The sequence below is a fragment of the Loxodonta africana genome, chromosome 8 (assembly GCF_030014295.1).
Source record: "Loxodonta africana isolate mLoxAfr1 chromosome 8, mLoxAfr1.hap2, whole genome shotgun sequence".
NCBI lineage: Eukaryota > Metazoa > Chordata > Mammalia > Proboscidea > Elephantidae > Loxodonta > Loxodonta africana.
This window is the reverse complement of record NC_087349.1, coordinates 15620671-15634806: the sequence shown is the minus strand read 5'-3', so window position 1 is coordinate 15634806 and position 14136 is coordinate 15620671. Positions and strand designations below refer to the sequence as shown.

At 38.7% G+C, this 14136-nt stretch overlaps 1 protein-coding gene across 6 annotated transcripts in view; it reads left to right on the top strand.

Annotated features, from left to right (window-relative positions):
* EXOC4 (exocyst complex component 4) overlaps positions 1–14136 on the top strand; it is an 831013-nt gene that overhangs the window by 686211 nt on the left and 130666 nt on the right. For all 6 annotated transcript variants that reach the window (XM_003420870.4, XM_064289703.1, XM_010600447.3 and 3 more), the window contains one exon: positions 438–616. In XM_003420870.4, coding sequence (XP_003420918.1) covers positions 438–616 — 179 coding nt within the window. The remainder of the gene's footprint in view (positions 1–437; positions 617–14136) is intronic.

Here is a 14136-nt window from a genome sequence, read left to right as displayed (position 1 = left end):
CTGGGGACAGTGTTGTTGTTATTTGTCAACGAGTCGGCTCCCACTCATGGCAACTTTATGTACAACAAAATGAGACATTGCCAGGTCCTGCGCTATCCTCATGATCATTGGTATACTTGAGTCCAGTGATCCGTCAGTTTTTTTGACTGATTTTTCTAAGTAAATTGCCAAGTCTTTCTTCCTAGTCTGTGTTAGTATGGAAGCTCTGCTGAAACATGTTCGCCATGGGTAACCCTGCTGGTATTTGAAATACCAGTGACGTAGCTTCCAGCATCACAGCAAAATGCAAGCCACCCCAGTACAACCAACTGATGGACGGGTGATGGCTGGGAAAAAGAGCATGCTATAAAACTGTGATTATAACAACCGTCAAAAGTGTTTCCCACCCTGGCCCTCTCCATGCTGCATGTTGAATGTGTTTCTGATGTGTTTTTTAGGGCAGCCTTTGGCAAGGAGTCCGAAGTGCTTATTGGGAACCTGGGCGATAAGCTGATCCCTCCACAAGACATCCTGCGTGACGTCAGTGACCTCAAAGCCTTGGCCAACATGCATGAAAGCCTGGAGTGGTTGGCAGGCCGAACAAAGTCCGCTTTCTCCAACCTTTCTGCATCGCAGAGTGAGTATCTGGCAGGGTGGCCCTTGTGAACACAACTGAGGACCTAGACCAAGCACTTACATTTGCAATGTGAGGCACATACGTGTCACCGTGGCGGGCAGTGTCCACATGGTGCGAAGGTCTGTGTTGAAATTCTGCTGGTGCTGCTGCTCTTCTAGCTTGTGATTCTGGAAACAGAACAAATCTCAGGTTGGCTGTGTGGGGCCTGGGAAGCCAAAATAGATCCGTGTTAATGTAGCTTGACACTAAACCTTAGAAACATGAATCATGTAAGATCACATGACTGTGTCTCAAAACCAGAAACCAATGTATCTGGTCCTCGGTACATCAACTTCTCAAAGACAGAGACTGTGTCCCCATTCAGGGCTGAACACATGGCTGACATCCTTGTTTTACTGGCATAAAGCTAATGAAAAAGTGTCTACAAAGAGAATTATGGATGTGATTAAAGTTTGGAATATAGAGACAATGAGGAAAACGGTTATTGTGGAAAAGAGAAGACTGAGAGATAATTGGAAGCCCTGGTGGCATAGTGGTTAAGAGCTACAGCTGCTAACCAAAAGGTCAGCAGTTCGAATCTACCAGGTGCTCCTTGGGAACCCTATGGGGTAGTTCTACTCTATCCTGTGGGGTTGCTATGAATTGGAATTGACTTGACAGCAACAGGTTTGATTTGGTTTCGGTTTTGAGAGATAATTATGGATTTCAAGACAATTAAGAAATAGGGTATGAGATAAAAATGGCAAACCTCTTCTTCTACCAAGGACCAATGACTCGAGAAAAATAATCTAAAAACTTTAACCCAGCCAAACCAAAGCCATTGCCATCAAGTTGATTCTAACTCATGGCAACCCTATAGGACAGAGTAGAACTTCCCCCATAGGGTTTCCAAGGCTTAATCTTTTTGGAAGCAGACTGCCACATCTTTCTCCCATGGAGCTGCTGGTAGGTTTGCGCCGTCAGGCTTTCCGTTAGCAGCCGAGTGCTTAACCACTGCACCACCAGAGCTCCTTCTGAAAATTTTAGGGTTCATAAACTCTATTCAATGAGTATAAAACAAATACTTTTGAAAGGCATTCGTTCAGAAGATTTTAGGGTGCATAAACTCTATTCAATGACTGTAAAACAAATACTTTTAAAAGGCATTCATTCAGAAGTATGTATTAGGCAGTTAAAATAGAGGAAAAAGATGATATGAGGAAGGAATAAAGGAAAAAGACCAATTTAGATGCATGAATGGAGAGACAGAAAAAAATAACAGATGAAAGATCGAAGACACAAAATCAGCTCTGAATTTTATTTCAAGGTTAATGGAAGATTATTAGAAGGAAAATATTTAAATTATTTGGGCTGTGAACTTGGAGCGAGTTATTTAGTATCACTGTTCCGTGAGAAGTATTATTACTTGGTTAACCGTGGTTTTCAGCCTAGAGGTGGAAGAGTGGTGGATGAAATTCACAGGGGTGAATGTTTCCCTGAAATTCCCCCAGACCGAGAGTCTGGGGAGCCCTTGAATGCTGACCACAGACAACCTCATGCTGATGATAAGTGGGTCCTGAGGGCCAGAAGGGTGGGTGTGGGGAGAAAGAGCACTGAAGGATAGGGGCTTCTGAGGGAGATCTCATAATCTGCTTTAGAAGTCTTTCTAAAATACTACTTTTTAGTTCATGCTTTTTATTAGTTAAAATATTACTTTTTTTGCTGGTAATAAAAGTATACATGTTTAGTCTCAGAAATCTATAGGAACAGAAAATGCATCCGTCTGTTGAAGATTGGGCCCAGTGATGTATCTGAGCCGACTCTGCCTAAGTAAGGACTCTTGGAAGGTCCCTTCAACTTTGTCATTCTGTAACATCAGGCAATTCTATTGAAAGCCATAGTCTAGATTATTAATTTTATCTCCCTGTCCCCACGCCCCCCCCCAAAAATAGCAGAAAGAGCTAACTTTGCCTTTGCTAATTATAAAATAAACAACTCTGGAAGGGGACCAGAGCCTCTTGTCCTGGTGTCCTGTGGCTCTTGGACATGCAAGGCTGCCTGGGTAGGCTCATTAGCCATGGTTGAAAGGCATCCTCTTGTTTAGTAGGCCATTAATGTCCAGTGTTTAATAATACAGTATATTACTGTAAATGGCATAGCATTCCAGATTTCTGTTTTGTCCACTCTAAAGGGTCACACAAAGCAAGATGAGACATAAGCTCTACAGCATTCCACTGAGGGATTCACCCAGGCTGACCTGGCACCAGCTGTCTTCAAAGGGAGGAAGGTCCCCTCTGAATGATGCCGTACTTTGTAACTGCACAATTTTGCTGTTGTATTCATGTCACCAAGAATACTCAGTACAGCCAATGTCTAATTCACGTCTTTACTCATTTCAGTTATTCTGACAAAGACTTCTTCTACCATGCCTGTTAATACTTCCATCTCCTGTGCTCAATTCCATTTTATAATATAAGTTGTACCCTCTCAGTTGTTCCTCTTGGGCGATTATTCCACCCTGTGAGTGGTTTAAGTGACTGTCAGCATTTTGAAGATCAATGTGAAACCCAAGTGAATAGTAATCACCACTTCTGGTGTCTTTGCTACAACAAAGCATCAAGTGTATCGGTTTATCCTTCTAACAACAAGCCTAGCTCACCCACTTTTGCTCGTTCTTTGAATTTCCAGGAGAGATGCCCATTGATGTTTATAATTTGAACAAGGCTAGGATTCTCTGATAATGGGTTACTTTGATTGCTCTATGTCAGTGTGACTCCAGAAAGGGAATGAGGGACAGCTTTTTATTGTTCTTTTCAAAAGTGAACTAAATGATTATCGTAACAAAAGGGTTTCCAAGTCTGGAGACAGGATAGCCTGAAGAAAATGTCACCCTTTTATCTAGCATTCATGGGTACTCAGCAGAATGGGGGGCTACCAAGAAGAGAGGATGTTAGGTTTATTTCTTGATTTATATCCTGTTAACTGTTTGGTATGGAAAATGCCCTGTTTTATTAAAATTAAGGAGTTATTAATGTAATAGACTAAGGTAAGTTTGCAGAAAATTATTTTCATAGTAGAATATCTCTTCAAATACTATAGCAGGATTCTCACCCACGGGAAACATTTCACACTGTACTAAAGAAAATGTTATTCTTTAGTAGCAGGGCAGTACATTATCCAGGAGATAAAGAGTTAACCAGTTTTACAAAGATAGTTTTTTCCATGTCCTTTAGTGTTTGCCCAAATGTCACTCTGTCTTCTTTTACTTAAAATGGTCCCCTGGCCTCACTTACTTAAAATGATCAGCTTACTTTGGTCCCACTGTCATCTGTGCACCCTGCTCCATCTCCATTGGTGCTGCCCCTTCAGTCTTCTCTACACCTGTTCTACTTAACAGTCTTTCAGTGGAAAGTCACGGACTGTTTGAAGAAAAAAAAAAGAATACATTGTCTCATAAAACTGGTAAATCAAAGGGCTTCAGGTATGGCTGGGTCCAGAGGTTCACAGATACCATCAGATCACAGACATGCTCACATTCTCTCTCTCTCTCTCTCTCTTTCTCTTGGTGCTTCCTCTTCATTGCTTTCAATCTCAGGTAAGCACTTCCCATATGGCAACAACCTCGGCCACAATTAGTCCCAGGATTATTTGATCCCAGACAAAAAGAGCTCCAGAAACAGTCCCAGCGAAGTCTTGGAATGACCCAGTGTGGCCTTCTCTGCTGGATCTCTGCTTCTCATTGTCTGTCTGTGTCTTGTTTTCTGACTCCATCTTTCTCCCCACCTTCGCCTCCAGAATACCTTACTGTTCCACATCTGTTTTAACAGACATGTCAAAGAAGCATTTAGTGTTGGACGTTCAGGGTCTCCGTTTACACACGCTTCCCCATTGATCACAATTTCAGCCTTGTGGTAAAGGCACAAAATAATTTCTGCTGTTTATAATATATGTGCTGTTTGTAAGAGTCCTAAATACTCAATAATTGTTATGGTTAAGAAAATTCTCATAGCAAAATATCGCCTACATAAAAATTGTTTGAGTGCTTTCCAAATGAACATTAATGATTATTTTTTGTATTTTAAGGATGAGTTACTTTGAAAAAAAAAAAGGCTACACAGAATTGGAAGGCGGCTCATGGGCTTATTTCTTCTGCATTTCTTCCTCAAGAAGACCTTCTCTGTCTTAGATTCTGTAAAAATCTCTCAGATTAGAGATTCTACAACTTCTTTGATTATATATTCTGCTATTTAAGCATCCTTACCATCTAAGAGGTTCTCTTTTTTTTTTAATGTGCTTTAAGTGAAAGTTTATAAACCAAATCAGTCTCTCATACAACAATTTATATATACCTTGCTATGTACTCCTAGCTGCTCTCCCCATAATGAGACAGCACACTCTTCCTCTCTACCCTGTATTCCCCATGTCCATTCAACCAGCTCTTATCCCCGGCTGCCTTCTCATCTTGCCTCCAGACAGGAGCTGCCCACTTAGTCTAATGTATCTACTTGGGCCAAGAAGCTCACTCCTCACCAGTATCATTTTCTGACTTATAGCCAGTCCAATCCCTGTGTGAAGAGTTGGCTTCAGGAACGGTTCCAGTGTTGGGTTAACAGAAGGTCTGGGGACCATTACCTCTAGGGTCTCTCTAGTCTGAGTCAGACCATTAAGTCTGGTCTTTTTGCAAGAATTTGAGGTCTGCATCCCACGTTCTCCCGCTCCATCAGGGATTCTCTGTTGTGTTCCCTGTCAGAGCAGTCATTGGTGGTAGCCAGGCACCATCTAGTTCTTCGGGTCTCAGGCTGATGTAGTCTCAGTTTATGTGGCCCCTTCTGTCTCTTGGGCTCATATTTACCTCGTGTCTTTGGTGTTCTTCATTCTCCTTTCCTCCAGATGGGTTGAGACCAATTGATACATCTTAGATGGCCGCTTGCTAGCATTTAAGACCCCAGGTACCGCTCACCAAAGTGGGATGCAGATCCTTTTCTTAAGTCATTCTGTTATGTCAATTGGAGGTCCTCTTTTTTATTAAAGCCCCCTTGCTTCAGTCTAAAAGAGCCCTGGTGGTGCAGCGGTTAAGCACTTGGCTGCTAACTGAAAGGTGGGTAGTTCGAACTCACCAGCCACATCGTGGAAAAAAAGACCTGGCAATTTATTCCAGTAAAGTTTAAAGCCTGGGAAACCCTATGAAGCAGTTCTAGGCTGTCTGAGTCGGAATTGACTTGAGGGCACACAACAACAACAAAGCTTCAGTCTTAACCACTTTCCTCTGTTGTAATCTCTTCAGAAATTGAATGTTAAGTACTTTCTCTCTAAAATACTTTCGTGGATCTGAAAACATGGAATTCCCTGTCCACATCTCTGGTTCGTAAAGCCTTTTGGCTTGCAGGTCCCAGTCTCTGAGTCAAAGGCAACCAAATTGAGTAGGATTAAGAGCCCAGATCAGGCTCTGGGTCACCCATGCTGTCTTGGACAGGTTAACTGTTAGCCTTTGTGAGTGTGGGCCCTAGAGTAGGTTCTTTGACCCAAGCTCTTCCACCCTTGGCTCACTAAGTTCCCGCTGCTGAAGTTCCCACAGAGCCCACATGCATGGGTAATAAAGAGGAATCAAAAGCCATGCCCTGCTCTTTTGCACTATGAGTAACCACAAAGTTAAATATCCCTCCAACTTCCAGGGCAGATAAATCTCATAATTTTGGTTCCTAGAATTGGTTCGGGCATTGCAATATTAGTTATACAATTACTTATGTACGTTTTTCTTAAAGTAGAATTATCACTTAGCATCTTAGAAATCATCTGGTCCAAACCAATTGTTTCATACATGTAGAAATTAATAAGGCCTTGGAGTGGTCACACTGCATGTCTAGGCCTGAACTGCAATGGGCCTGCCAATTCCCAGATTAGTTCTCTTTCTACTACATCATTTTCTTGACTAGTACCAAGGCTGTAGAGCCACTGCCTGGCCCTTTCATGCCATATTCATCTTAAACCATCCCAGGCGGGTGGTCATATATGTGTGTGTGTGTGTGTGTGTGTATGTATGTATGTATGTGTGCGTGTGTGTATATATATATATACTTTTTTTATTTTAATGGAGACACTTTAATGCCACTGTTACATTGTGATCATCTCTGATCATTTTCTTTTGCCCAACCAGAGTTTCTAGGCCTTAAATATATGGAATTATTGCACATATCTCTTTTGAATTCCATCTTAGTTGTAATAAAACATTTCTCTAATTTATCGCTCTGTTTATTCAGTGAGCATTTTCTAAGATAAAAACTCCCCCTACCTTGACACCATTTTATATAATGCCTTCTAGATGCTGCACTGTCCTACATAGTAGCGACTAGACTTGTGTAGGTCCTTAAATGTCTGTGTAAATCAATTAAAATTCAGTTTCTTAGCCACATTTCAAATGCTCAGTAGCTACTGTATTGGATAGCACACCTACAGAGCATTTCCATCAGGACAGAAAGTTCTAGGGGCCACTGATGAAGGTTTAAAATAACGCCAGTACATGCAATTAGACTTTTGAGACGTGCTTGAAATGTCTACCTAGTTATAGCAAAATGTGGGTAATTGGCCAGACTCCAAATCCTTGTTCAGAGAAGTATATGATTTAAGGCCAGCACTACTCAAATTTTTTTCTATCAATGTTAATGGATGTTAAAGGAATTGGAAGTCAGAAAGACTTGGGAAATATTAGGTTAAAGAACATTAAATGGAATTCCAGACAAGAAAACTTCTGAAGTCTTTAATATGTTAACAAGGTAACTACAGCAACGCATTGTTTCCCCAACTTATCTGTGGAATCTTTTACCACAGCATCTCATAGAACTTCCCTTCCACAGCACAACTTCTGAGAAACACTGCCCTGTGCTGTATTTATAATAACTTAAGAACCTTTTGTTTTCCCAGCACAGGACAGGACAGATGTTCTACTATTGCAGGAACATAATTTCATATTATTGCCAAATTTGCACACTGCCAGATGATTTCTGCCACAATTTGGTTATCTAATTATTGATTTTGTTTAATTAATTAGTGCTCCTGTCAGCTAGTATAAAATGACCATAGTTTTCCTTTTCACTAGTTTCAAACGTGGCTGTTATACTGACTCTTTCCCATGAATCTTTGAGTTTTTCTCACAGTTCTAAAAGATGCTAGCTACTAACATCATAAGACCATACCACAGTTCATCGAAGAATGCTGATAGATTCATGTGGTGCTCCCAGGACTGATCTTGTTTTATTAAACTTTTTATTTTAGAATAACTTTAGATTTATAACGAAGATTTAGAACTACAGAGAGTTTCCGTACACTCACACCCAGTTTCCCCTGTTATTAATGTCCTACTTTAGTATGGTACATTTGCTACAACTAATGAGCTGATACTGACACGTTGATACTAGTAAAGTCCGTACTTTATTTGAATATCCTTATTAGTTTTTACTTGATGTCCTTTCTCCGTTCCAGGACCCTGTCCAGGAGACCACATTACATTTAGTTGTTATGCCTCCTTAGACTCATCTAGACTGACAGTTTCTCAAACTTTCTTTGTTTTTGATGACCTTGACGGTTTTGAAAAGTACTGGTCAAGCATTTTGTAGAATGTCCTTCTATATGGGTTAGTCTGATGTTTTTCTCTTGACTAGACCCAGCTTATAAGTTACAGAAAGGAAAACCACAGTGGTAAAGTGTGATTTTCATCACTTCATATCAAGGGCAAGTGCTATCAACATGTCTTATCAGCAGTGATGTCCTGGGATTGATTTTTATGCCTCCAATTGATTTAGTCTTCTCTAGGCGTTTCCCTCTGAATTCTGGATTGACTCTACTTTCCATCTACAAATGGCTTTTGTCTTTTTACCTTTCTGATGGCTATTTTTTAATATGATGAATGCATCTGGTATAAGTCCAATGTCCCCATGAGTTGAATAGCTGCTAAAAAAAAGGTTGTCTACCTTAGACGATTATGCAAGTGATACCAATTACAATATCGTGGATCCGAAAGGCTCCGAATGGGGGTGGCTGTGTTTTCTACCATGAACAATGATTAGGGCCTGCAGCTGCTTCTTAGTGGCTCATGTGCTAGTCCACCCTTAATAAGTGTATATAACCTTATAAGTTCCAGACAAAGCCATGTGGAGCTTAAAAGAATTTACCTGAATATTTTTCACTAAGAAAAAATATTTGTTTTCTGTTAGTTCTTAATGTGCATTGTTGACAGAAAACCCATTTGCAAGTTAAACTTTCTTCCTCAGAAATATCCTTGTAATGTTAGAGCTTCAAAGGCAAAAATAATCAAGTTAGCTCACTCAAGCAGCCTATTTTGGCATATCAAAACAAAACAAACCAAGAAGCTAGGATAGAGTAAGCAAACATAAAGTAAACTAATACAATAACTTACAGATGGCTCGGAGACAACACTCAATATCAAATCACATAAAGAAGCAGACCATGATTACTTCAACAAGCTCTCAAAACAAACAATCAAGGGATTTTCTGGATGAAGGTGCCTTCCTAGAATTACCAGATGCACAATACAAAAGATGAATGTACAGAACTCTTCAAGACATCTGGAATGAGATCAGGGAATACACAGAACAAGCCAAGGAACACACTGATAAAGCAGTTGAAGAAATGAAAAAGGTTATTCAAGATCATAACGAAAAGTTTAATAAACTATAAGAATCCATAGAGAGACAGCAATCAGAAATTCAGAAGATTAACAATAAAATTACAGAATTAGACAACTCAATAGAAAGTCAGAGGAGCGGCATTGTGGAAGTGGAATGCAGAATTGGTGAGACTGAAGATAAAACACTTGGCACTAATATATTTGAAGAAAAATCAGGTAAAAGAATTTCAAAAAATTAAGAAGCCTTTTTTTTTAAGAATCATGTGGGACTCTATCAAGAGAAATAACCTATGAGTGATTGGACTACCAGAACAGGGAAGGATAACAGAAAATACAGAGAGAATTGTTGAAGATTTGTTGGCAGAAAATTTCCCTGATATTGGGAAAGATGAAAAGATATCCAAGATGCTCGTCGAATTCCACATAGGGTAGATGTTAAAAGAAAGTCACCAAGACATATTATAATCAAACTTGCCAAAACCAAAGATAAAGAAAGACTTTTAAGAGCAGCTAGGGATAAACAAAAAGTTACCTACAAAGGAGAGACAATAACAGTAAGGTCGGACTACTCAGCAGAAACAATGCAGGCAAGAAGGCAATGGAATGACTTACATAAAGCATTGAAGGAAAAAAAATGCCAACCAAGAATCATATATCCAGCAACACTGTCTTTCAAATATGAAGGCAAAATTAGGAAATTTCCAGGTAAACAGAATTTTAAGGAATTTGTAGAAACCAAACCAAAACTACAAGAAATACTAAAGAGAATTCTCTGGTTAGAAAATCAACAATATCAGATATTACCCCGAGACTAGAACACAGGACAGAGCAACCAGATATCAACCCAGATAAGGAAATCACAAAAATAAATCAAGATTTAAAAAACACTCCAAATAGGGAAACAGCGATGTCACTGTGTAAAAGAAGAAACTATTAAAACAATAAAGAGGGACTAAGAAATGTAGTCATAGATCTTTCATATGGAGAGGAAGACAAGACAATATAAAGAAGTAAAGTTTAGGTTTAAGCTTAAAAAAATAGGGGTAAATATTAAGGTAACCCCAAAGGACACTAACAAACATACTCATCAAAATAAAAATACAAGAAAAAAATAGAGACTCAGCAGAAACAAAATGAACAACAGTGAATAAGAGGAAAAAACTATATAAACTACTCAGCACAAAAAATTAAGTGGGGAAAAGAAACTGTCAACAGCACACAAAAAAAGATCAAAATGACAGAAATAAACTCATATCTATCCATAATTATGCTGAATCTAAATGGACTAAATACACCAATAAAGAGACAGAGAGTGGCAGAGGGGATTAAAACAACACTATCCGTCTATATGCTGCCTACAAGAGACACACCTTAGACTTAGAGACACAAACAAACTAACATTCAAAGGATGGAAAAAAATATATCAACCAAACGAAAATCAAAAAAGAGCAGGAGTAGTAATACTAATTTCTGACAAAATAGACTTTAAAGTTAAATCCACCACAAAGGATGAGGAAAGACTCTATATAATGATTAAAGGGACAATATAGCAGGTGAATGTAACCATATTTAATATTTATGCACCCAATGACAGGACTGCAAGACACATAAAACAAGCTCTGACAGCACTGAAAAGTGAGATAGACAGCTCCACAATTATAGTAGGAGACTTCAACACACCACTTGCAGTGAAGGACAGAACATCAAGAAAGAAGCTCAATAAAGACACGGAAGATCTAAATTCCACAGTCAACCAACTTGACCTCATAGACATATACAGAAAACTCCACCCAACAGCAGCCAAGTATACTTTCTCCTCTAGCCCACACAGAACATTAGAATATACCATGTATTCGGGCATAAAGCAAGCCTTAGCAGAATCCAAAACATCGAAATATTACAAAGCATCTTCTCTCACCATAAGGCCATAAGAGTAGAAATCAATAACAAATAAAGCAGGGAAAAGAAATCAAACACTTGGAAACTGAACAATACCCTGTTCAAAAACGACTAGGTCATAGACAACATTAAGCATGGAATGAAAAAATTCATAGAATTCAATGAGAATGAAAACATTTCCTATCAGAACCTTTGGGACACAGCAAAAGCAGTGCTCAGAGGTCAATTTATATCAATAAATGCACACATCCAAAAAGAAGAAAGGGCCAAAATCAAAGAATTATCCCTACAACTTGAACAAATAGAAAAAATTAACAAAATTGATAAACCATTGGCCAACCTGACAAAAGTTAAACAGGAGAGGAAGCAAATAACCCAAAAAAGAAATGAGATGGGCAATATTACAACAGACCCAACTGAAATTAAAAGAATCCTACCAGATTGCTATGAAAAATTGTACTCTAACAAATTTGAAAACCTAGAAGAAATGGATGAATTTCTAGAAACACACTACCTACCTAAACTAACACAAACAGAGGGAGAACAACTAAATAGACCCATAACAAAAGAAGAGATTGAAAAGGTAATCAAAAAACTCCCAACAAAGAAAACCCCTGGCCCTTACGGCTTCACTACAGAGTTCTACGAAACTTTCAGAGAAGAGTTAACACCACTACTACTAAAGGTATTTCAGAGCATAGAAAAGGACAGAATACTACCAAACTCATTCTATGAAGCCACCGTATCCCTGATACCAAAACCAGGTAAAGACACCACCAAAAAAGAAAATTGCAGACCCATGTCCCTCATGAACTTAGATGCAAAAATCCTCAACAAAATTCTAGCCAATAGAATTCAACAACATATCAAAGAAATAATTCACCATGACCAAGTGGGATTCATACCAGGTATGCAGGGATGGTTCAACATTAGAAAAACAATTAATGTAATCTAGACAAGAACCATATGATATTATCAATTGATGCAGAAAAGGCATTTGACAAAATTCAACACCTACTCAAGATAAAAACTCTCAGCAAAATAGGAATAGAAAGAAAATTTCTCAGCATAATAAAGGGCATTTATACAAAGCCAGCAGCCAGCATCATCCTAAATGGAGAGAGTCTGAAAACATTCCCCTTGAGATCGCGAACCAGACAAGGACATGCTTTATCACCACTATTATTCAACGTTGTCATGGAGGTCCTAGACAGAGCAGTTAGTCTAGATAAAGAAAGAAAGGGCATCCAGATTGGTAAGGAAGAAGTAAAAGTATCTCTATTTGCAGATAACATGATTTTATACACCGAAAACCCTAAAGACTCCTCAAGAAAACTACTGAAACTAACAGAAGAGTTCAGCAGAGTGTCAGGATACAAGATAAACATACAAAAATCAGTTGGATTCCTCTACACCAACAAAAAAAAAACATTGAAGAGGAAATCACCATATCAATACCATTTACAGTAGCCTCCAAGAAGATAAAATACTTAGGAATAAATCTTACCAGAGACATAAAAGACCTATACAAAGAAAACAACGAGACACTACTGCAAGAAACCAAGAGAGACCTACATAAGTGGAAGAACGTACCTTGCTCATGGATAAGGAGACTCAACATTGTAAAAGCGTCTAGTCTACCAAAAGCAATCTATAGATACAATGCAATTCTGATCCAAATTCCAATGACATTTCTCAACGAGATGGATAAACAAATCACCAACTTCATGTGGAAGGGAAAGAGGCCCCGGATAAGTAAAGCATTACTGAAAAAGAAGAATGAAGTGGAAGGCCTCTACCTGATTTTAGAACCTATTATACCACCACAGTAGTCAAAAGAGCCTGGCACTGGTACAACAACAGATACATAGACCAGTGGAACAGAATTGAGAATCCAGACATAAATCCATCCACATATGAGCAGCTGATACTTGACAAAGGCCCAAAGTCACTTAAATGCGGAAGAGGCAGTCTGTTTAACAAATGGTGCTGGCATAACTGGATATCCATCTGCAAAAAGATGAAGCAACACCCATACCTCACGCCATGCACAAAATGAACTCAAAATGGATCAAAGACCTAAATATAAAATCTAACACGATAAAGATCATGGAAGAAAAAAAAGACAATGCTAGAAGCCCTAATATATGGCATAAACAGTATACAAAACATTACTAACAATGCACAAACACCAGAAGAGAACTAGATAACTGGGAGCTCCTAAAAATCAAACACCTATGCTTATCCAAAGACTTCACCAAAAAAGTAAAAAGATTACCTACAGACTGGGAAAAAGTTTTTAGCTATGACATTTCTGATCAGCGTCTGATCTCTAAAATCTACATGCTCCTGCAAAAACTCAACTACAAAAAGACAAATAACCCAATTAAAAATTGGGCAAAGAATATGAACAGGTACTTCACTAAAAAAGACATTCGGGTAGCTAACAGGTACATGAGGAAATGCTCATGATCATTAGCCATTAGAGAAATGCAAATCACAACTACAATGAGATACCATCTCACTCCAACAAGGCTGGTATTAATCCAGAAAACACAAAATAATAAATGTTGGCGAGGTTGTGGAGAGACTGGGACACTTATACACTGCTGGTGGGAATGTAAAATGGTACAACCACTTTGGAAATCGATTTGGTGCTTCCTTAAAAAGCTGGAAATAGAACAATCCAGCAGTCCCATTCCGTGGAATATATCCTAGAGAAATAAGAGCCTTTACACAAGCAGATATATGCACACCCATGTTCATTACAGCACTGTTTACAATAGCAAAAAGATGGAAGCAACCAAGTTGCCCATCAGCAGATGAATGGATAAATATATTATGGTATATTCACACAATGGAATACTCAAAAACTCAAAACTCGTTAAAGAACAGTGATGAATCCATGAAACATTTCATAACATAGAGAAATCTGGAAGGCATTATGCTGAGTGAAATTAGTCAATTGCAAAAGGACAAATGTTGTATAAGACCATTATTA